This window comes from Frieseomelitta varia, unplaced genomic scaffold, assembly GCF_011392965.1.
Source record: "Frieseomelitta varia isolate USP_RPSP 00005682 unplaced genomic scaffold, Fvar_1.2 scaffold_659, whole genome shotgun sequence".
Classification (NCBI taxonomy): Eukaryota; Metazoa; Arthropoda; class Insecta; order Hymenoptera; family Apidae; genus Frieseomelitta; species Frieseomelitta varia.
Window position 1 is genome coordinate 529,648 of NW_025110433.1, and position 26,565 is coordinate 556,212.

Consider the following 26,565-nt stretch of genomic DNA (forward strand, 5'->3'; position numbering starts at 1 on the left):
AAAATTACAATTAAATATTACTAGTATTTAAATTATAATTTTCAAAAATTACAATTAAATATTACTAGTATTTAAATTATAATTTTCCAAAATTATAATACTACGAGTATCCAAATTACTAATTAGTTAAATATAATTAATATTTAAATTATAATTCGTTATTCTTTAGACCAAATAGTAATAGAAAACATTGGATACTGTTGCTGAAAAATGATTTGCTCGATCACTTGAAATTAAACAGTATTCAACATTGCAAATAAAGCAACATTCGTTCATTCACTTATTATTAATAAATTATTATAGATTAATAGATAGTAATGGAAGCTTTGGAAACACTATTGTTGTCTCAGCATTGATAATTATTTGGTCATTGGAAATTATCACTGGAGGTTAAACAACATTCAAAATTCATTCGTTATTCTTTACAATAGTCAATGTAAAAGCTGCGGACATTATTGTTTGTTTGATAATTATTTGATCGATCACTTTAGAAGTTAAACAACATTCAAGATACAGATCGAAACAATATTAATTCATTCATTCGTTCTATAATAATTTAATTTAATTATTAATTATTTATTTAATTATTCTCTATAATAAGTTATCGTCGTTTCAAATTTGACAATTATTTGATCGATCGTTGGAAACTGAACAACGTTCGACACGCAAACAATGCAATAGTCATTCATTCATTGTCCTTTGTAATAATAGTTAAATGATAAAAGCCTTGGACACTATTGTCGTCTCAACTTCGATAATTATTTGGCCAATGGCTAGAAATTAAACGACGTTCAACGTACATGAATCTCATTCATTATTCTCTATTAACCATTAATAATAGAAGCTTCGGCTTCGCTGTTGTTGTTTCAGCTTTGATAATTACTTGGCCGATCGCTGTGGAAATAATTAAAACATTTCTCTGTTGAAAATTACACGAGGCACAATCGTGTCGTTGGTCACATAATCGTGAAAACAATTGCACGACGCTGCAGCAACGTCATCGACTATTCCCCGCAGGATTTTTAAAATTTGGCAGATCCTCGTATATTTTAAGATACGCGGAGATACAAGATAACGACGCGATTGTACACGGTTAGATAATCTCGGATCGTCGATCACATGATCACACGAAGCAGATAAAAAAGAAGAGGAACGAGCGACTGTAACATTAGGAAGTGTTTCTCGTGTTAATAAATTTCTTGTTTCGAAACGAACGACGTGAACGAGATAGAAGATAAAGGAGATAAAGAGGCTTAACAATTGCAGAGATCGTCAATAATACGTTCTGCAACGGTTTAATAATTGCAGATCAACAAGAGTTTCCCGACGGTGGCTGGTAAACAATGTAACAATCACGCTCGACGATCCATCGACGCACGTGAGTTTAATAAAATATCCCGATCAACGATTCTCTTGCATTTTAATTCGCAAGTCACTTCTGTTCACAGTCAAGCAAACACGCGTTCATTTATTTCCATTTGTGGATCAAGTGTATTATATATTTATGTGTATTAAATATTTGTATATTTGGCAATTTATTTAAATCGCTTAATTGAAAATTCGATTTAATTTAATTTATTTTATTTTACTTTATTTTATTTTATTTTATTTTATTTTACTTTACTGTATTTTATTTTATTTTATTCTATTCTACTTTAATTTATTTAATTGAATTTATCTCTCTCAACTACTACCAACAAATTCGAAAAATTGTTTGAAGCTCGAGAAAGAACCGAGAAACCTAAACGTTTCGAAATAAGAATGCAGCATTGGACAGTTTATATGTGTATGAAGAAAGCAGACGAAATAATGGATGAAAACTTGCAATATAAAACATTCACCCTGTCTCTGGGGCAGCGGTGATTTATGTGAATTCAGAGCAGTATGTAAATAAACCGTGGATGGAATAGATAAAACATTCTTCTCTTAGCATGAATCAAACGCGTATCGCGACAGATTCAATCGATAAAAGATATTTATGAATACCCGGAGCGCAGAGGTTACGTTCCTTCTCCTTGACTTTCAATTCGTTTCTATTCGCGTTGCATAGAGGAACGAACGGAATTACTCACCGTGTAGGGGATGATGTTGAAGTTTAACCTCGTCGACGAGCCATCCTCGCTCTCGCTGTCCGTATCTGAAAGACAGATCGAGAATCCGTGAGTGCCATTTGAAATTAAGTCTCGTTGACGGAGTTGTGCGATAAAAAAAAAAAAAAAAAAAATAAAGGAAAAAACCATTTACGCAGAGATAATCGTTAATTGAAAACAGTGACTTTCAGTTGTACGATATCTACGTAATTAATCTCGGAGTATAATTATTCTGACAAATTTCCAGTGAGTAAAATAAAATAAAAGTAAACTAAAATAGTAATTATTACTATTATTCATTTATTTTATAATTAATCATTAGAATGTATAATTATCGGAATATTATACATTCATCATCATTATATTATTCACTCTATAGAACTTTTTTAAAATTATATTTATTTTACTTATAGAAACTCATACTTTTCGCGAAAGTACGAAACTAGATAAAAAATTGTTTCGTCTATTAAATATCTCGCGAGTTGCGAACTATTTCAAATCCTCCGCCAACTGAAATAAAATATTTTTCCCAAATAGTGATCACGACTCTACGGGGCCTGCGAAATCATAATGGCGTCGCTGTGGCGAGCGTCATCCTATACAGGCGTTGAAATCACCGACAGCATCAAACATCCAGTCACGTACCGCCGCGTCGGAAACTCCTGAAGGAGATGATTCTGTCTAGCGAAACGTGCAACGATTCCAGGAACAATATCTACTTAATTTTCCAAGTCTCTGTGCGAGAACGTCGTGACTTCGCGGCAAGAAGCAAGCGGAGCCGGTGAGCGCGAGCTGATAAGCGAACGCGGCCATTACGTGCGCACCGGCAAGTACTAAACAGGCAAGTTTACGTTTAATCGTTGTTAATTTAGAATCTTTTAGAATTCAGACACGCGGTGGAAGCCGGCCTTTATCCGAGAAAAATCAATAAAGCACGTTCCCGTCGTAACGAATATTTGATAAACGAAGGCGATTTAACCACTTGCGGCTGGCAACTGATTGCGGACCATAACGAGTGACCAAACCGTATACAACAATTCGTCGCTTTCTTTTTGAATTTGTCGGTATATCTTTTTGATTTAGATAGAAATTATTGAAAAGTAATAAATTTATTAGTTGTTTTGCCTGGGCTATACTTAAATATACTTAGAACTGGGAAAATATTGCAATTTTGGGAGAAAAAATTCTCGACGTGCGTGGCACGTCGTTCCAGCGCAAGAGGTTAAGATTAATATCAACCGATTGCGGATCATAACGAGTGACCAAATCGTATACAATAATTCGTCGCTATCTTTTTGAACTCATCGGTATGATATATAGAAATTATGGATAGAAGATATTGAGAAGTAATAATTATTATTTGTTTTGCCTGGGTTATACCTAAATATACTTAAAACTGAGGAAATATTCCAATTTTTGGGACAAAAAATTCTCGACTCAGCAAAAGGTTAAGAAGAGTAATTCAGTAGAAGTGATTCGCTGTTTCAAATTCGTTATGTTTATCACTTTTATTTCAAATGACAAGGAGAATGTGCCCCCTTAGTCACAACCGTGGAAATCGTTTCGTTATTTTTCTTCTTTGAAACGTGCTCGGTCGACTTTCTAAATTATACGTGCGTTAACACGACGCGTGATTTCATCTTTATCCAAGCTATTAACGCGCTGCCCACCAATTTTCTTTGACTCACCGGAGTCATTTATCTCGTTCACAACGCTTTCGACGAATATAGCCCGTGCTAATTGGAGAAGAATACAATACAAGATCATTTTCACGAAGAAAATCAAGTTCCTACGATTCTAAAAGAAAAATTTATACAATGTCACATTTTATTGGCGATATCGTCGTAAAATTTTCGATGATTTCTTTACGCTGCAACTCAATTTCTTCTTTATAATTAGATATAAATATCTTTATTAGATATAAATATCTTTTTCTAAATATGTAGTTTACTTAAAACATTACATTTTCAATATAAAAACAATTTTATAATTATATTTAAAAATTTTCAATTTTATTAATATTTTAATATTTGTATACGTTCTATTATTATTATTATTATTAATTATTTAAATTATATATATATTAAAATAATTATATATAATATTTTATTAAATAATAATTTTATATATATATATTAATTATTATATAAATAAAATTTTTAAAAAATTATTATTTTAAAATTTATTTTTAATTAAAATTAAATTTACAATAAAATTTAATATAAATATTTTAATAATAAAATATTTATAAATTTTTAATAAATCAAAATTATAAAAATTAAATGTTTAAACCAAAAATTAAATTTATCAATAAGATAATTTCTTTAATTAAATTTTAAAAGAGAAAAATTAACATTACATAAATATAAATAAATTATATTATTGTTAATGAAGATATAAAATTAATTATTCTTTTATTAATAAAAATTAATCGTCTATTAGCTTGATTATAAATTAAATTAATTAAATAAAATATAATCTAGAAGAAATAAATTGGTTACTCTCCGCTAATATGAAAACGATCAATGACCGTTTACGCGATCGTAATAAAAACAACGAAAGGTGAATTGTCTGGCACATTTTTAATTATTTCTTGCTCGAAGTTTAAAAAGAAAAAAAAAAACCAACCGTTTCTATGTTTTTACTTTTGCCTTTGGTCTGCGTTTAGTTTCATTCGAAAGCTGCTCAACCTCCTCACAGACAAATTCGTTATGACCGAAGTAAGAAAATCATTCTTTAATACTAATGAGAGTTTAGACAATTTGAATAAACGAAATATATATCGCTTAACACACGTAACTGTTGAATTTTAAAGTCGTAAACTCTTGTAAATTATCAGTTGGAATTTTCAGGAGGATCTAGATATAATTATAGAACAAATGAAAAATATTACAACTACTTGATCTGAATCCATAATCGGAATAGCCGCGAAGGTAACTTCTTGCAGAGGTGGTACCTGAGCTCTCGAGCGAACTGTATTCGAAGCTCCTGAGAGTGGAGGACGATGGTGAGTCGCCGTTCGCGGAGAAATACACGACGTAGTCGCGGTATTCCTTCTCGTATATGTAAATCCGGCTCAGATCGTAGTCCATCAACTCCCACGATGACCAAGACGCGATCGAACTGTCACTTTCCATTGTTACAAATCGCTCGGAAATCACCATAATCCGTACACAATAATCGCTGCACCGTTCGTGTACGGATTTTGCAAGGGAAACGTTCTGTTAATCGCGCCACATGGTCGATTGACTGTTGAATCCCGAGCCTCGAAATTCGTCGAACACTATAGATATCGATTTTATTTCTTTGCAATTGCTGAAACGATAGCAAATTGTATCTTCGAAACTGGTAACTTTGAGACGGAGAAATCGAATGATTTACAGTGATTATCGTGTTATCATCATTCAGATATCATTTACACGTGGATTATTTCGAAAGGGAGATCAGAGATCGGTAGTTCTAGCGTTAATTTTGCTTCTGTTCTCACCAATGAGAAAGGGACTTAATGTTTTGGTGATGTTTAGGTGATTGAAGAATGATCAAAAGCTTCTCAAGTCAAAAAAATTGACAGTCATTTTCGAGAGATTTCTGGAAGAATCCGTAATATTATTGTTTTATTTGTGACACTGTTTGATAATCATTTTAGCAAACAAAAAGTGCGTGGCGATTTAAATTACAGATAAACGAACCAAAAGAACGCAACAGGATTGAGATTGAACATTTAACATGCGTTAATCTGTTGTTTTAATATTCTTAGCAATTAATGTTCTCAATATTCTTAGAAGCTTCTATGATTCTGTTTCACTTTTCTCCTTTCATTTCTCATCTCGTTCGTCTACTCAGGGAACAACTGTGTGCAATTGCTGGAAGGTTCGGATTAAAAATTGCAGCCATTTAACGGTGAAAAACGCGCAGGTCCCTCGGCTGGAACTTTGAATGACTATGTCAATTTTAACGGGCACCTCAGTCCATAAATCGCCGTACAGTTAGAACGTTGAAAATTCAGGCTTACAACGTGTTAGTTGTATTAGCATACAACGCGCACGAAAGAAAAGGGAGACAAATGGAGAAACACAGACGGCACCTGCGAAGGCAATTATACAGCAACTTGATCGATGGCGCTTCGTTGACCTATATATCGCGAGAAGAGTGCCGCCACAGACCTCGAAAGGAAGATGCAGAGCTTGACCAACGATTTTACGTTGTGTAACAATATAATATATTATCGTATTAAAAAAATACTATAATGAGTTGAGCAACGATTTTGAAATTTAAATACCGAATGTTACTTGAATTTAAATTTTGTGCTGTACTGTGATATTACAATATAACATGTAAAAAATGTACTATGACATGACAATAATAATGGTGACGTATAGTAAAATACTATAATAAAATAAAGGATTAACATAATAAAATACTATACGTAGAATATAGTAAACGTATAACAGAGTACAAAAAATACCATAATATGTTATATCAAAGAAAAAAAAAATACTTAATCGAAAATAAAATATTTCAAACTAAAGACAGTGAGAATAAATTGCATTTGAAAAATTCTCAAGCGTTAGTCGTTTTTTTTTTTTTTTTTTTCAGACACAGGCCGTAATAAATTTTAAGAGAGATAATTAGAAAACTCCAAGGTACCGAAAGGCTTGGAGGTATACTTTCACGAATTATTTCTCACGACAGGTGTGTACGTTCAAGGCTAACGACGCCGGTTTCGAACGAGTTTGAAACAACAATCACTAAAAAAAGGCGGAAAAGTGGGCGGTTGTCTCTGCATTATGGGGTATACAGACGGGTCGGACACGAAATCCATGAAAACCGGATTCGGGAACATTCTTCCACCTCAACGGCCTTGCACTCTTCCTCAAACGACTCTCGACGACACGTATGTATCTCCGAAAATAAAATCCACCATCACCATCGAGCCACCATGATTGTTAACCTCTTGCGCTGGAACGACGTGCCACGCACATCGACAATTTTTTCTCCCAAAATTGCAATATTTTCTCAGTTCTAAATACATTTAAGTATAACCCAGGCAAAGCAAATAATAAATTTATTACTTCTCAATAATTTCTATCCAGTGACCGGCCGAGTTCAGAGGTTAAGATTAACATCAAATGATTGCGGACCATAACGAGTGACCAAATCGTATACAATAATTCGTCGCTTTCTTTTTGAACTCGTCGGTATGATATATAGAAATTATGGATAGAAAATATTGAGAAGTAATAAATTTATATTTGTTTTGCCTGGGTTATACATAAATATACTTAGAACTGAGAAAATGTTGCAATTTTGGGAGAAAAAATTCTCGACGTGCGTGGCACGTCGTTCCAGCGAAAAAAGTTAGGGGTTCTTTAACCACTTGCGCTGGCAACTGATTGCGGACCATAACGAGTGACCAAAACCGTATACGATAATTCGTTGCTTTCTTTTTCTTTCTGAACTCGGCTGGTTCGATGTCACTGGATAGAAATTATTGAGAAGTAATAAATTTATTATTTGCTTTGTCTGGGTTATACTTCAATATACTTAGAACTGAGGAAATATTGCAATTTTGGGAGAAAAAATTCTCGACGTGCGTGGCACGTCGTTCCAGCGAAAAAAAGTTAACGTTAACTGATTGCGGACCATAACGAGTGACCCAACCGTATACAACAATTCGTCGTTTTCTTTTTGAACTCGTCGGTATATCACTAGATAGAAATTATTGAGAAATAATTATTAATTTATTATTTGTCTATTTTGTTTTACTTAAATATACTTAAAACTGACAAAATATTGCAATTTCAGGACAAAAAATTCTCGTCATTCCAGCGCAAGAGGTTAAAATATAGATCGTTTTTTTTTTCGGACACGTAGGATCGTATATCTGATGTATTTTTAAAAAATTCCGGACAAACACGAATCGAGTCAGGATTAAAATTTTCGATCTCCAGACATGTACTAATTCTTGGAATTACAAAGTGGAAAATCCATGTACGATAAATTCGGACAAACAGAAAATGAATCCACTTGACTTAGACATCGAGAAAATTTGTTTCTCCACATTTTCTTTTTTTCCGCTAACAGTATCTAGTTCAACAAACGACAATGAATCATGACGAACCTTATTTGCTAGAATTTCATACTTCCGTGTTTGCTTGATGAACTCTTATCGAGGTGATAAGTGTTAATACGTACTTATCGATTACGCGTGAAGAAGAAAAGAAATTGATAAATCGATAAGATACTGCTATTTCTGGCTGCTTGAATATTCCAGAAAACTCTTGGATGCGAGATTTAAAAAAATGAAAAAAAAAAAAAAAAGAAAAGGAAACGACTGTTTTTCGAGCATCTTTTTGCTACAGAGCAGTTGCTCGTGTTTCGTGTTTCGTGGGTCAGCCTTGAAGCCTCCGCTCGGGCGACATTGACTCGCTCTTAGGATGCTTCTCGAGTCTCGACGAAATGAATAAACAACCAGGAAACTGGGAGAACAATCGCTATAAATGCAGCGGACAGGTCCTGAATTCAAACCGGATCGGTTGTACTCGCGATTTTACTGTTTCCAGAATTTTTGTCATTTGGAATTTTCAATTTCTCGAGTGTCAATATTTTTTTTTTTTTCGAGTTTCTCTCAATCGTTGGTAATATTTAATATTCGTCGATTTTTTAAAAGAGACGTAGTTACAGGATAAAAAATAATAAGATCTACCAAAGAATCTCATTACTACTTATTGACAAATACGATTAATTTCAATTTTTAAATTCATATGAATCTTAATTTTTAATCATTTCGAAGCGATTGATTTTAATTTCTGAATTCAATCACACCGAGTTAAATTCAATTTCAGTTACCAATTACATTTATTAATTAATTACTTACTTACCACGATTAAATGATTATCTCATTTAACAGTAGTAGATCTTATTATTATTTAACTTGTTAGTTAACTTCGTTTATCGAAATCGTAATCGGCAATACTTGATGTCTCTCGGTCGTCGGACTATCTTGATTGAAAACACGAAAGCGACGCGAGTTGAACAATCTTGACAACGCTTTTCTGAGAATTTACTATTTGCGAGATAAGGCAGGCGCGGAAAATTGATAACGTTAATAGAATCTTGGAAAGTGAAAACGAGCAAAAATATATATGTATCAGTGATTCTGATTTTTAAAGAGGAGAGGATCGAGATCGACCTCGAGAAAGAGAAAAAAAAAAAAAAAAAGGAAATGTACTGTGGCATTTCAACAGTTCCAGTTTCCATCTGCCAAAATCCTCTTCCACGTAATCCACAGCTGCGCTATCTATTCCCGTACGCATCGATGAATATTCATGGCAATTAATGAGCTCGACGTCTTTAATCTTCCTCTTAAAATGAATGGTCGGCGGTAAGAGTAGCCTCCTCGCGATATAAAACTATGTATCGAGAGCTGACTCGACTCTCTCGTGTTTCTCTACTTTGGTTACGAAACTGCGTCGTGAAAGAGACCTCTGCCGGAAGAGGCATCTTCGAAGATGAACGAAAGCACTAGCTGCAGTATAATTTAATGTCCTGCGATGATAATTTAATGTCCATAACGTGACAATTTTCTATCCCATTTTGTTCCACACGCTGAGAAACACAAATTTCGCGAAAAGTAACAACAAAGTAGACTTTACAGCTGAAATTTTCATGCTAAATTTTTATGATATTTTATATTTTTTTTAACCGAAAGTGACAACAAAGTAGCTTTTACAACTGAAATTTTCATGCTAAATTTTTATGACATTTTATTATATTTTTTTTAACCGAAAGTGACAACAAAGTAGACTTTACAACTGAAATTTTCATGCTAAATTTTTATGACATTTTATTATATTTTTTTAACCGAAAGTGACAACAAAGTAGACTTTACAACTGAAATTTTCAAGCTAAATTTTTATGATATTTTATATTTTTTTTAACCGAAAGTGACAACAAAGTAGACTTTACAACTGAAATTTTTATGCTAAAATTTTACATTTTATATTTTTTTTAACCGAAAGTAGTACATTTTATTTGCAATAAATTTATTACTCGTAAAAAATATATTGTTATATGTGTACTGTGTGTATTATTATTATGCAAGATGCATATGTACGTACATACAGCGAAACCAAATATCGTACCCAATTTGATAAAGATAAAAATCGTGGAGGGAGTCATTTCGAAGGAAATTCTAAGGCTAGACGAATTTAGATGTTGGCAACGGTTATTATTTTCATCGACCGTGCTTGAAATAATACCAAGAAGAGCGAAATTAGTCGGCTGTCAAAAGTTCGGAACCGAGAGACCCGAAAATTTACATCGAAATCGTTCGATCTTTCGTCCAACTCCTATCTAATCTAATCTATCCAAAAATCATTCAACAAAGTGAATTGTAACGCTAGAACCACCTGCAACTAAACTACAGTGCATCCACCAGAAAAAAGAATCACGAATGATGACAAATTCTCTTGTCAATGTACGAAAGGAAAGCCCCATTTTTTCCAGTCTGTCAAACATTGGAAAATTTTAAGTTTTTCTAGAGTAAAAAAAAAGAAAAAAATAAAAAAAGGAGACTCACTGACCGACGATAAATTCTCTTTTGTAAATCCACGACAGAAAGAATTTCATTTCCGCTAATCTGTGTCGATCTGGGAAAATTCTGTATCAATAAATGGAACTTTCTACGAAAAATCTGGACAGTTGGAAGAACAAGGTAAAAAAAAAAAAAGAAAGAAGAAGAAATAACGACTGTACAAACGACACAAAGCGTCGACTAGCTAGGTACAGAAGCGCGAAACGAAACCGGCTAGACAAACACACAGACCGCGTCACACAGTTTCGCGTGTAGCACCTTCGCAATTTTCAAGGCGACTCGCTGGCCATCGTCATTGAAGCGCGCGCCAACCGTTGGCTCTCTCCTGTTGCTACAAACTCCAAAAGACTAGTTAACTGTTGTCACTACACTCTTGCGTGTCGACTCTCAATGACCGAATCTCGGATTCTCGGCACTTTGACGACGACGAATGTGAAAAATCGCGGATCGTTGGCGGGAAATGTCTCATCGCAATGGACACACCGTTAATTGAGCGAGGTGTGAGACGCGAGTGCCGCCGACTACTCGCGCGAGTCTCACGGCCGACTGACTACTATCACACACGTTGCCATGTTGCAATCGCGTCACTTTTGGCGCGATTGTTTGATTCTAATGCGCGTCTTTTATCAGCTCGCTTATCAACGCTTCTCACCTAATTAAGTTCCAACGCGACGTATCGAACGTATCGCTTACGCTTCGTGCAAGTTGGTTTAAACGTTGGCCGAGCTTTGCAGTGTTAATTGATACTTCTGTTAGTATACACACGTGTATATATAATAAGTAGTACAGTATAATATATATATAATTAATAGTATAGTTAATTATATAGTAATATATACGGTAATGTATATAATTAATAGTCACAGTAATACATATAATTATATATACAATAATATATATAATTAATAGTACAGTTAATTATACATATAGTAATATATATAATTCATAGTACAGTTAATTATGTATACAGTAATAAATATAATTAATAGTTATAGTAATACAATATATAATAATTATACAGTAATATATATATATATATATATATAATTACTTTATTATATTACTTTATAATAATTATAATTAATATTATATAACTAATATTATTAACATATAAGAAATTATACAGTAATATATATAATTAATAGTACAGTTAATTATATATACAGTAATATATATAATTAATAGCACAGTTAATTATATATACGGTAATATATATAATTAATGGCACAGTTAATTATATATACAGTAATATATATATATAATTTATAGCACAGTTAATTATATATACAGTAATATATATATAATTTATAGTACAGTTAATTATATATACAGTAATATATATATAATTTATAGTACAGTTATATATACAGTAATATATATATAATTTATAGTACAGTTAATTATATATACAGTAATATATATATAATTTATAGTACAGTTATATATACAGTAATATATATATAATTAATAGTACAGTTAATCATATATACAGTAATAAATAATTACATAATTACATAATTAGTACAAAACAATAGTACAGTATGCGCGTAATATATGGTGAGTCACGAAATTATTTCAACTCACTTTCAGAACCATGTTGTGAAAAAGGTTTTGAAATTTTACTAGCACGATCGTGGACTAACTGATTTAGAAATGTTTGGGAATGCGTGGGAATTACTGGGCGTTGCATTTGCTAGTGTGCGTGTAATAAAAGAAGTAAGTGGATAGGCAATTTAAAGTAATAGAGGTAATTACGTATATATTTCTTGATACAATGAATGATTGACTGTTTCTTTAATGCAGTCTGAGAGGAATGTATATTTGTAAAATTTGCCGATATAATCATAATATAAAGTGTCATAATACCCCCAATATTTCTTGATATACAGATACATTTGTTAATTCATTTTATACTTGCTTGTAATGTTCAATTTTATTGTCCACAATCCTATTAATCCAATAATTCTCTTATTTCATATAAATAAGAATTTAAGCGTACAATATACTCGTAAACAATGTTTTTAGCAAATTTGATTAACATTGCCACCGATAATTTGTTATAATATAATCTAGATTCTACTTAAATATACTGACCTGATAAAGATCAGTCGACTCAGGAATAAAACAAGTCCCAAGAAAAAAAACATTGTAACAAAATCATTTGCGTACAACGCGGCAATGTGATAAAGGTAGATTAAATTGTAATGTAAACAGCATGAATGGAACGAGCGGCTGTGAATGCGCCTGACGAATGATTGATGACTTATAAAATGAAAATATAAATGTTTATGTTACGTGTTACGTTACAAATGGAAAGAGATTCTAGGAACGGGACGAGATTCTCCGTACATAGTTAACAAACATGTTTCATTAGGAGTAATAGAGAGAGGAATATACATATTTAAATATGCATATCTCGCTTGTCTTACAATTAATCATCGATCCCGCTATCGCACGTTTCATTTGAATGAAGGAGAGTGAAATATTCGGCGCATAAAATCTGAAAAATCTTTCGTTATGATGCGACGTAATTTAACTTGTGACGTTTACAAATTTATTGTTAAAATTGTAGCGTGAAATTAAATAATAAATATATAAATTAATATATAAATTTATATAAATTAATAGTATATTTATATGTACTATATAATATGATATATAACATGAATTAAATAATATAAAAATTAAAAATTTTTGTTTTTTAAACACCTGTCACAGGTGTAACATTTGTTTCTTTAGTTTTATTTTTTAAAAATGAGCTTGCCACTGAAATAACTTTAAAAGTTGTCGAAAAATTTTGACAATGCAAGTTTGTTTAATTATTTCTATGTAATTTTTATCAGTTCCGAAATGAGTTTTAAAGAAAGTACCGGGATGAATTTTTCTACACTGGTTCTAGATACATTGAATTTTACATTGAAGACAAATTTGGTCCAAAATGAGAAAATATCCAAAATGCCGATAGGAGATTTTTTTCAGGAGAAATTTTAAAAGAAGATGCCAGCAAGTTATTGGGGAAAAATGCAAAAAAGGACCTAATCAATTTTTTTAAGTTCTAATTCCGCTGTTGCAGTATACTGACTAAAATGAAGAGGTCTAATTGTCTAGTCTGATTATAATGGAGAATTATCTTTCATGTGTTTACGAAGAGTCATCAGAATCAGAATCAGAAATGGAAACTACTTTTATAAAAAAAAAAAGACTTAATTTCAATATGATTATAAAACAGAGACAATAAATCTTTTTGCAAAAATTTTCACTCATTTCAGAGACAATTTCTCATATCCATCGAACACTGTGCGTCGCATCGATTTGAAATTCAACTTGAATTCAAAGTCAATTCGTTTTCAAACCGATTTGATAAAATCGATCTCGACAAAAGTGGAATTCAGATTCCATCGATTTAATTTCATCGTCGTTCGATTTAACTTGGATCTCATTTCAATTCGATCCGATTCAATTAAATGAACTTTAAACCAGGTGAAATCGGGACGATCCGAAATCCAATTGAAAATCTCGAAAAACCTAACCTCGCCTCAACGCTGGAACTACCGACGACTGAAGCATAAAATTTCCCTCTGGGGACATTAAGGTCGAAAAAAGTGGAGAGATTTTCGAACACGTGGACTATGCAAGCTTCTATTCCGTGCATTTTACGGAAAATGTTGCTCAAATATTTAAAAAACACGCTACGAAAATATCCAACAAGATAATATAAATTGGCCATTTTGACCATTTTGGTGGTTCTGGTGTTAATACAACGTGCGTTTCAATGCAGTCTGGATTAATTTAAAACGATTACAATGCTGGTTTTTCACTTTATCTGTTCTAAATTAAATTTACAAAAATGTAATATATTATTATATTAAGTAATATATTTATATTATATTATATTATATATTAATATATTATTATGTATTATATTGTAATATATTATTATAGTAACTATTTAATGTAAATAACGTATTGTATAAGTTTATATTATAATTATTTAACGAAGTTTATATTATAGTAAAAATAATGATTATATTAAATTTATTGATTTTACGTGAAATTTAAATGAACATTAATAGTACAAATTTTTACATTAGAATATATCAAAATTGAACAACAAACTGGGATTAGATACCCTGTTACATTAATTTAAGAATTAAATTTTAATTAAATGTTGAAACATTGTTAATTTCACTATGTTATTAAACAAATTATAACGTAAACTTATATCAAAGAAAAAATTAATTTCCATCGATCTTAATGAAAAAAGGAAAAAAAATGAGAAAATTACTAAATTGTTCACTAAAAAAAAAAAAAAAATCTGCATTTACGTTTGCTCGAACAGCAAGATCAATCCAAACACCACACACGTCTCTCTCTCTCTCTCTTCCTTTCTCTGTGTTTCTGAATTTCTGGGAAAAATGTGCTCGCTGAATGAAGCCGTGAAGCAAAGCCATCCGGAAAACAGAGGTTGACAAATTCCAGGGCTGTCGACTCGATTTGGTAGCGGGGCCAGGCCATTCCCGAGTAATTAGATAAATTTCCCGAGCGACCGGCCGGGAATTCGAGCGGGCTGTCATTTGGCAAATCCACGCCGGCCATTAAAGGCACGCGGGTACACACCGCGCGAGTGTTATTAATGTTTCGCGGTACACGGGTATTTGGGTTAGGTTACTCCCCTAGCCTCGCGCTCAACCGACATGGATTCTGCGTTTAATAAAGTGTCGGCCCTACCAAGCCCTACCGCGTGTCGGGATTTAAATTTTCCACGTAATCTCCGTGCTTCGTGCAAACGACACACTGTTTCTCTCACTCGTTTCCCATCTATGCAATCACTCTTCGACGAATTAACAGTCGATATCGCGACTTGAACGTTTAACGAAACGTTAACGAGAACTTAATCACGACTTCGTTTCGAGTTCCCGGCTGATCGAATTCTCTCTCTCTCTCTCTTTCTCTCTCTCTCTTTCTTTCTCTCGTGACGAATGCTCCGATAGGACTGCGCGTACAAAAGCAGTACCCGAAGCTCGGACAACTAATCGCGAGCTTTGCACCACCGCGTTTAAATTTCGTCTGAAGATGGAAAGTATCGCGACCGACGATCTTCTTTCGCCCGAGAGATTCGATCGTAAAATTATTTACAGCCGCGTTTGTCTTTGGGCGAACGTCGGGTTCTAAGAAAGACACTCTCCTCCATCAAGTATTCACGGTGTGTTTGGTAAGAATGGTGTGTAGGGACGCCATTTCTCCGAAAGAAATATTCTTTTTCCCCAAGGACTGTTGAATTATTAATTTGTACTTTCATTATCTATTATTAATTTTGTTTACAAATATTGACATGTGATAATATAATAATATAATTTTGTTATCCCATTAATATAATATAATAATACAATTTTTTTCACAAATATTGACATACAATAATATAATTAAATTATATTAATATAATTTTATTACCCTTTAATATAATAATATAATTTAATTATATTAATATAACCTTGTTACCCTTTAATATAACACTATAATAATATAATTTAATTATATTAACATAATTTTGTTACCCTATTAATATAATAAAATAATATAATTTTGTTTACAAATATTGACGTATAATAATATAATAATCTAATTTAATTATATTAATATAATTTTATTATTCTTTAATATACTAATAAAATAATATAATTTAATTATATCAATGTAACTTTGTTACCCTTTAATATAATAATATAATTTAATTATATTAATATAATTTTATTATCCTTTAATATAATACTGTAATAATATAATTTAATTATATCAATATAATTTTGTTACCCTATTAATATAAGATAATAATATAATTTCGTTTACAAATATTGACGTATAATACAATAATAAAATAATTTAATTGAATTGAATCAATATAATTTTATTACCCTTTAATATAATAATATAATAATATAATTTTGTTATTCTATTAATATAATATAATAACATAATTTTGTCCACAAATATTGACCTATACAATCTATGACACTTTGCAGTATAAATGTAAGGGTATAAAAATTATCTTTGTCAAAATGACAAAATAAATGTTATCTTTTTGGTTATATTTAATTTCATTTAATTCGTATGTCAAGGGGGAGGGGGCGTTCATTAGAATGTACTTTCGATCTGTGCAAAAAAAAAAAAAAAAAAGAGTATTTCTTTCCCCCCCCCCAAAAATAACGTTCTGACTAAACACACTGTATTTCTCTCTGATACCTCGTTGTTGATTACACAAAATCCAAGACTGAATGGTTGCGCTTCGACATTATTGCAATTACACTTTGTAGAGACAAAGAGTAAAAGATGCCAGCAAAATGCGTCCTCGTGAATCTTATCATTTTGTCGATCTAATAATTAATTACGCGATCTAATCTACTCTACTCCGCGAGTCACAAAAAAATGGATAGTCATCGAACAAACGAACATTATTTTTGGTTTCTTCCGTCGAATTTATAAATTCTCGAATACATTGTGAGGGGGGGAGGAGGCTGTGAATCGAGGGATAAAAATGTTCTCTCGTAATTATCACGGTCGTTGCTCGCAAATAATGTTTAACATTGGATGAATAATTCAACGACCTGCTATCGGCAGCGTAAATTATTACGTTGCCCGATTTGAATTAAATGTGGAATCGCGAGTATCCCCTCTCTTTCTCTCTCTCTCTCTCTCTCTCTCTCTCTCTTAATTGTAGACTCCGGGAATTTATGCAGATTCGCATTTTTATGAATGAACAGCCGGGGGAGGTGGAATTTAAACAGGCTACAGCTCGCGTTTAAATGATCTACAGATGATAAAATATTCATGGACTTCGAATATTTATGGTATCGTGCATAAATGATTGGGCAGTTAGTGCAATAACTCCATTAAATGCTTGATACTCTTATTGTATCGCGATTACGCTTCGACAGTTAGTACGAGTAACTCTAACAAGCTTGATAAAGTTTAATAAGAAGATTGTACATCGTTGAAAAGAAGAGGCTTCTTCTTCAAGATTTTTCAACGTTTCTTTTTTTCTTTCTTTCTCATACTAATTTATAGTATATCTTTGGGGAAGAAAACCGCCTTCATTTTTCTACTCTCTTAGAATGAAACGAACGATGTGTGTTTTGAAAGTGGGAGCGTATATAAAATTCAGATTTTATGATTTATTTATGAGACTCACTGTAAAATATTTTGATACACATGTATGTTGGAGACTCGTGGTTCCAGCGTCAAGATTAAACGCTGAAATTCTAATAACTTCCCTGAAACGCCGAAACTTCATCTGGAAATTGGCAAGATACCAAAATTCTGGAAACGCGTTCGAAAAAATCAGTTTCAATTCTGAATGTGGTTCACGCATGTTGAGCGTAGCTTCTGAGATAGTTTTTGCCACGGTATAGACTTTTAGAAAATGAACAAGAACATACTTTTAGCTTTTTAAGTGCTTGAAATTTATTTATCGCAGAAAATATAACCATATGCTACGTATAAAAAAAAAATAACTTCATTTATATTAAAAATACATTAATAATTTTATTCACATTGGAAATATACTAAATTCTATGTATTTTATTATGTAATATATGTATTTCTTTCTCTAATTAAAGTTTTCAAAAATTAAAATTTATTAATTTAATTTAAATTTAATAATTCTCCCAGTTAAATATTAATTTAAACTTCACATTAAATACCAAAGTAAATTAACGTAAAATTCTATAACATTTTTATTAAAAATAACTTCATTTATATTAAAAATACTTTAATAACTTTATCCACATTGGAAATATACTAAATTTTATGTATTTTATTATGTAATATATGTATTTTTTCCTCTAATTAAAGTTTTCAAAAATTGAAATTTATTAAATTTAATAATTCTCTCAGTTAAATATTAATTTAAACTTTACATTAAATACAAAATATAAGGTCTTATCGTCCCATAAAAAAATTTTAACATTTTTATTAAAATTTTAAATTCATAAAATATACATGAGACAGTATATATTTCATTAATCCTTTCATTCCAGATTTCATTTCAAAATCAATTGATCGTGCTACCTTTTGCTTTTGACAAACAGGTGAATATATTTATTTTGCCTAATTCCTTATATGTATATGTATATTTACATTTAATTGTTAATATTTTATACATACTAAAAAACTTTATTCGTACTAAAAACAAGACGGAAAAAAATTGAGACTTCATTCGACGTGCAAACGAGGCTCACCGCGTACCAAATTTGGTAAACTTGGTACACAACGTGTTGAAATAATAATAGTTAATAAACGAGATGACAGACAGATGGATAGATAAAATAACAATAGATGATATTAGTGATACACCTGTACGCGGAAGTTCGAATGGATCGGTGGGGCCAATTGTCGTCGCGACGACCGTGTAGATCACGAACCAGACTCCCGAAGGTCTTCGTCACGATCCTAGGCGTTACACCGTCGCGTATGCAACCTTACTCATTGCGAATTACATTGACTTACTTTCTTAAAGTGGCACAAATGCCAGGTTTGATCGATCGCTTCGCGCCAGCTCAACTTTAATTGGCATTCCTCTCGCGAGATTTATTCGCGCTGCTTCCTCTCTACAGTCTCCACTGTCTCGCGAAGCAGATTTTTATTTTTCATTCCAACCTAGCCTCCAAGTCGTGTCACGCTTCAGTCAGAATCCTGCGATACCGTTTGTCGTACAACCAAAGTCAAGAGTTTTCAACAATTCTTCTTCTTCGCGTCGAACGAAAAGGAAATGAAAAATCGAAGATCGAATATATATATAAAAAAAAAAAAAAAAAAAAAACATTCGAAAGTTAGAAATGAAAAATCAGCGAAGAGATTGTTGAACGAGGCAGTGTTATTTACGGAATGACGGAGTAGAAATTCATTGAACTCACCCTTGGCGAACTCGTCGACCGATTCGAAGCGACCTTCGACCTTGTTCTTCGACGAGTCCCAATCGAAAGGCGCGGCGAATCCATGATCCACGCTGCGGCTCTTGCTCCTGCGAAAACCAATGATTCCTGATTAACGACGAGAATAATATCGGCTCTATCTCAAAAATCGCCGGCCCCCCGCGGAAAATTTCGTTCGCGAAACCGAGAATCTTAAACGCGACGGAATCTTGCGCTGGCAACCTGATTGCGGACCATAACGAGTGACCAAACATTGAACTCGTTGGTACGATATCGCTGCATAGAAACAATTACTAACAAAACAAGTTTTTATCGTTTGTTTTGCCTGGGATTGTATTTAAATATACTTGAAACCGAGAAAATATTGCAATTTTGGGAAATGTTCTCCAACGCAAGAGGTTAAGAGGTCAGGACAGTTTGAAATTTTCAAAAAATCGATTTTTTTTTTGTTTCTTTTTGTTTTAAATAGTAGTTTGAAGTTTTAGAAATAAGATAGAAAAGGTTCTAGCCTTTAAAACGACTTGTTATAACGACTGAGGTATAATAATAAATCCGCGGATACAGAATAATTGAATTTCTATCACTGTTGAAAAATTTTAAGCAGCATTACAACGTGTAAATTGTGTGATTGAAATGTTGCTTTTGACGAATCGAATATTAGGGGACCTGGATTCAATTTTGTTGCGAACTGTAAGAACTGTGAGCGGCGATGTATAAGTAAAAAAAGTAAGTAAAGGATACATATGAAAAATGACGTTTTGAAACTTTAAACTGTAGTTTTTCTCGAAACTAGGTGTTTAGAAACGGTGTGCAAGATATCTCGGAATCTAACCAACCGATTACTGTGAAACTCGGCGCGTATCTTTAACGTAACATTTACTAGGGATTGACGATCGAACATTTTTTAATTTTCAACAATTCGAATTCCTTAATTTCTTAATTCGAGAAAATATATTTTTATTTTTTCTTAATTTTTAACAATTTCAAAAAAATTTCTTAATTTCCAACAATTTCGAAAAATATAAACAAAAAAACGTAGAAATTTTTGGCATACATTCGATACATTAAAAACAAATAGCTGCTGCTTTTCACAATTTTCACAGAAATGAAAATGTTGGATCGTCGATCCTTAGAGAATATTGTTTACTTTTGAACTTTTTTCTTGCCTTTTTGTTGCGACCAATCCTGTTTGGCTGGAATCATGCACACCGATAGGCAATGTCAAAAAAAAGTTACGTAAAAGGATACCGTTAAAAAAGCTAAATAAGAGCCCTCTTTTTTTCTCTTTTAATGTTGCTTTTTTTACAGTTCGTAATGTGTCAAAATAAACCACAGAAGCTCGTGTCAAATATGTACCTTTTTTTTTTCACTAGCTCTCCAAAGTAATTTCGTAATTTTTAGCACCACATAAATAATTAAATGCCAAATAAATAAATATGTACTTTTACATATAAATAACAAAATAATAAATACCATATAAACAAATATGTACTTTTACACAGGCCATATAAATAAATATGTACATTTTTTCTTTTTTCACTAGCCCTCCAAAGTATTCGTAAGTTTTAGACCATTAATCAAACTGTCCTGCCCCCTTAAACAGAGAGTTACTTATTATTTATTATTATTATTTTTCTTTTCTTCTCCCCTCCCTCGAATGCCTCCCGTAAAAGCCAGAGCCAGTGAGGCGAGTCACGATGCAATTTCACGATGCAACGAGCCATGCGTCGTACAAACGAACCCCAGAAGACGAATCCACGGGGCGGAATGGCCGGCGAAGATAGCAAGCAACAATGGGAGAGGGCTTCCGTGAATGAAATTACCGGGTACGCGACAAAATGAAAGAGAGAGAGAGAGAGAGAGAGAGAGAGAAAGAGAGAGACAGAGAGGAAAGAAGAAGAAACAAATTTCACGAATGGAGGAGCACGAGGCGCGAACCGGGATTGTCTGATGTTGCAACAAGTAAAACTCGCTAAATTGACGAGAGCACGCGCTTCTTGGATCTGTGTAACGTTCCCGCGGATTTCTTCATTCCCTTTCGAGGATTGAAATTTTGTTTTACTCCGAGTGTTTAAGCCTGAGTGTAACATCTCCACGAGTAACATCGTGTCGTTTTTTTCCCTTTTTTTCATTTTTTTCATTTCTTCTGACTGAAAAATTGTACTCTGTCTCGAATTAAAAGTGAATGTTTTACGTACGATATGTTTGTAGCGATTAGAGTAAAAATTCGAAAAATTTTGAAATCGTAATTAACAATACTAACGTAATTCGTTCGGTTTGTAGCGGCGTGAAAATATCATTATCATAAAGTACAATTATCGGATTAAAATGATAATAATAATGTAATATGAACAATGATAATAAATAACAGTTATTAATATCATTATTATAAATATTATATATAATATTACTGTATTATTATTATATATTATTATAAAAATTATATATTATAAATATTTAATATTAAATATATACTCTATTATTATAAATATTATATATTATAAATATTTAATATTAAATATATACTCTGTTATAAATATTATATATTATATTACTGTAAATATTATTATTATATATTATTATAAAAATTATACATTATAAATATTTATTATTTATTAATATTATTTATAATATTATTTATAATTATATATTAATATTTATTTATTTATAATTATGTTATCAATATTATTTTTTATTAATATATAATATATTATTTAATATAACAATGATAATAAATAACAATTATTAATACCATTATTATAAATATTTAATATTACAAGACACAATAGTACAACAACGAGCGAGTAAAACAAGACGAGCAAATAAAAGAGATTTACGTAATTTTCAAGTTCGCGACTTTCAGAGTCCGAAAGAGTTTAAATTTTTTCGAATCCAGCTATTTAATTAAAAGATTCTGAACGTACTCGTGATGCTTGCAATTCGTCGCGCGGCCATTCCAAGTTGAAAGTTTACAAGCGTGATACATACCTGAAGTAGGGCACCGTGAGATTTTCAGTGGATCTCGAATGCGTGATATCCTGGGACATTCGCCTGGACCTACGGTGCGGCAAACAATCCAAAAAAAAAAAAAAAAAAAAAACAGCGGTGAGTTTACATGCAACTGCAAGCCAGAATGCATCAAATAAAATCGATGCAGAAATAAAAATTAAAAAACGGGTATGGTGGGATCGTGTAACGGGAAATTAATTTTGCATTAACGATTCAGGAGGAGAAAATTGAACGATTTATTTATCAGCGAAACGCAGTAATTATGATTTGTTGATCATCGAATTTCAATCTGCGTTCATTTTTCTCCAAATGAAGATACGATACGTCGATACGAAATTAAAAATAAACACAATAAAAAGCGATTAAGTGATAAATCAATGATCGGCCAACTCAAAGTGTCAAATTCAAACGAGAATGAAACATCATCTTACGCAAGCAGCTTAGTTGGAAAGTACGATAATTCAATGCTCATGCGTGTATACTTATACTTTCCTGATATTCCTAGAATATTTTTCACGCGGTGGCAAATTATTCTCGGAGCTTTCAAACATTCGTAAATTTCGATATTTCAATCTGTGTATGACGCGATTCACGAAATTATTCGACAGATATTGCAATTTCAATAGCACGCGTTCGAAGCGCGCGTGATTTTTAATCAACGATACAATCGAAACGTCATTCATTAGAATTCTCGCGACAAAGAATTGTGGAATTCTCATTTCGTTTAATTTTTGCGTTTAATTAATGAAACTTTTATGAAAATTAATTTGTAATTAATTAATGAAACGAAACTATGCGAATGTGAAGAATAACAGGCGTATCGTTGAAACAAATTTCGAACAACTAGCCTAGGGATATTCACTGTGGTAGCTGTAGTTAAAAAGTATTATACTTTTACGTTTCGTGTTTCTTTTTTTTTTGGAAGCTTTTTAACAATAGTAAGAAAAATCATCACTTGTATTTTACAGCATAAAATAGAAAAGACACGTCACTCGAATAATTACGAGCGTTTGTCATTGAATAACAAACAAATGATGTAGTTTGTTTTATAATAAGAATGATTATCGCGATGCACTTGAATATACTGAGGAAAAATGCCAGACCAGAAAAAATTCCTAGACGATGACTTTGGGAGTTGGATCAGCTCGATACGACACGAAAAAATCTTCTGCAATTTGTTTTGGCGATGATTTATAAGTGCAAATAATGTCACGACAGATCTAATGTAAAGAGACGATGATGGAAGTGTGCCAGACTAGACGTCTTTAGACACAACGATTGTATGAAATTGTTGTTAGAAACTATTTTTACGTTTCTCCGATTATTTACAACAGTAATAAAGAGTCATCAATTAATCGTTTATAATAAGGATAAATTGTATAAAAATATATAATATAATATATGTAAAATTATATTATTATATAATTATATTATATATTTTTATATAAAATATATAAAAATATATGATATAAAATGTACAAAATTATATAATATAAAATATATAAAAATATATGATATAAAATGTACAAAATTATATAATATAAAATGTATAAAATTATATAATATAAAATATATAAAAATATATGATATAAAATGTATAAAATTATATGATATAGAATATATAAAAATATATACTATAAAATATATAAAATATACAAAATATATATACTATATTTTATATACTATAAAATATATAAAATATACAAAACTATATACTATAAAATATATACAATATACAAAACTATATACTATAAAATATATAAAATATACAAAACTATATACTATAAAATATATAAAATATACAAAACTATATACTATAAAATATATAAAATATACAAAACTATATACTATAAAATATATAAAATATACAAAACTATATACTATAAAATATATAAAATATACAAAACTATATACTATAAAATATATAAAATATACAAAACTATAAACTATAAAATATATAAAAATATATACTATAAAATATATAAAATATATAAAAATATATACTATAAAATATTAAAAAACAAATTTATATGCTAAAAAATATATAAAATATACAAAAATATATGCTATAAAATATATAAAATACACAAAAATACATACTATAAAATATATAAAATGCCCAATCTTTTGCAGTTTGTTTTGAGAACGAGTTTGAGATCGCGGCGATACCCAATATCTGAATATCTGAATATCTGAATGCAAAGATAGCACACGGTGGAAAAATGCCAGACTGCTTTTCCGTAGTTCGACGATTCGGCTGGAGTTGGATCAGCTCGATTTGAAACGCTTCGTTCGTACAGTCGCAGCTTTCATCCGACGCTAACTACACCAACGACGCTTTAATTCGATTACCGTCCTCGCTATCCTGACGAGTTCACTCGTTACGCCGGATCTGCATCAGCGAACGAGCACGTTTTACTTCTATTTTCGATCGTGTTCCCCCGAGGCCGACTCGTGTATTTCTGCTCTAGACGACGAGTCCAGTTGCACTTGATATTATAACCGATACTGGTTTCTCAGCATCTCTGTTTCGTCATCCCGACGAAACGCTCGCCTCTGTTTTCTCATTTCGATTTCCAAGTGACAAGTAAATATTGCAGCTCATCGTTAATGAGCAATTCCGATGTTACGTATAAATAATACGTTTACAATCACGATGATTTACATTATCAACGCGTGCAATGTGCAACTAATGTCCATATACAGTATGTGTATTAAATGAGGCAAAAAACTTAAATATACACGTCTCATTTTGTAACAATTTCCACTTGTCAGTCTTTTCCACTTGCCTCTGTAATGAATTTTTGAAATTGTAAAGAGACTTCATGGACACCCCTGTATTTTTAGCGACGTGTCACGTTTGGCAGCCTCGCTAACGGATGGAATGATCGTCTAGCTCTAGCTAGCACGAGACTCGCGAGTTTATAACAAATAAACCTAGGTGGAGGGGTAGAGAGTTTGGACGAGAACTCTGATTTACACGCAACGTGTTGTCTTTTGTCTCGTCACAAGTTTCAAAGACGAAGACGCTACGCGCCTGCAATGGGGCAAATCTGTTCGATTAATTTACGCGAGGAAACACCGGCGTAGATTTCCGCCGCTGATATTTCATATTTTCTATAAATACGTGACGGCTGAGCGCGAGGTGAACAAGGCGCATGGAAGTACGTACGTGGTCGCGAGTGATATAAATAATGAATTTCGACTCTTCGAGCCAATCGATAGAGGAGAAGGCAACCGACTTTGGTCCTTGGTAACACGACTAGTGAGAAATATGTATTTTCTCGACGACACTGTTTCAGAAACATTTGCTGACATCGTGGAATACTTACGAGGCCAGCGAAATTTTAGGAAAACTTGGTGAACTTCGAAGATTCTAGGGATTATGGTGGCTCCAGAGTGACTTTATTAGAGAATTTAATTTCAAAATTTGAACTTTAACTTTTGATGGCAAGAAATATTTTTTTTTACGACGAAACATTATTTTAGAGATGCTAATATTGTGAACAAATTCATCGAGTTCTGCAGAATCCTGGAAATTCTAGAAACTTGATAAACTTCGACGATTTTAGGGATGAAAGCTCTGGAATAATTTTATTATATTTAATTTAATTTAAAAATTTAGACTTTAATTTTTGATAGCGAGAAATATTTTTTTTACGACGAAAAGGTTGTTCATTTACGATGAAAAGAGACGCTAATATTGTGAGATCTGCAGAATCCTGGAAATTCTAGGAACTTCGAAGATTCTAGGGATTATGGTGCCTCTAGAGTAATTTTATTATAGAATTTAATTAAAAAATTTGGACTTTAACTTTTGATGGCAAGAAATATTTTTTTACGACGAAACATTATTTTAGAGATGCTAATATTGTGAACAAATTCATCGAGTTCTGCAGAATCCTGGAAATTCTAGAAACTTGATAAACTTCGACGATTTTAG

General features: G+C 31.8%; 1 protein-coding gene and 1 long non-coding RNA gene across 7 annotated transcripts in view; one reads left to right on the forward strand and one right to left on the reverse strand.

The window, feature by feature from the left end:
• LOC122534995 overlaps positions 1-2,905 on the forward strand; it is a 5,563-nt gene extending 2,658 nt beyond the window's left edge. The window contains exons 2-3 of the long non-coding RNA XR_006308040.1: positions 871-1,378; positions 2,628-2,905. This is a non-coding gene — a long non-coding RNA (uncharacterized LOC122534995). The remainder of the gene's footprint in view (positions 1-870; positions 1,379-2,627) is intronic.
• The window catches only part of LOC122534993 (nuclear receptor coactivator 7-like), a 54,138-nt gene extending 31,461 nt beyond the window's left edge, over positions 1-22,677 (reverse strand). For 2 of the 6 annotated variants that reach the window (XM_043666126.1, XM_043666121.1), the window contains exons 1-2: positions 5,047-5,197; positions 2,073-2,137 (exon numbers count right to left, since the gene is read on the reverse strand). In XM_043666126.1, the coding sequence (XP_043522061.1) occupies positions 2,073-2,137; positions 5,047-5,182 (201 nt within the window). In that variant the 5' untranslated portion in view covers positions 5,183-5,197. Of the gene's footprint in view, positions 1-2,072; positions 2,138-5,046; positions 5,198-19,595; positions 19,703-22,601 lie in introns of those variants that run through there. The other 4 variants (XM_043666125.1, XM_043666122.1, XM_043666127.1 and 1 more) reach the window with 4 other exon arrangements.
• Positions 22,678-26,565: the final 3,888 nt, after the last annotated feature.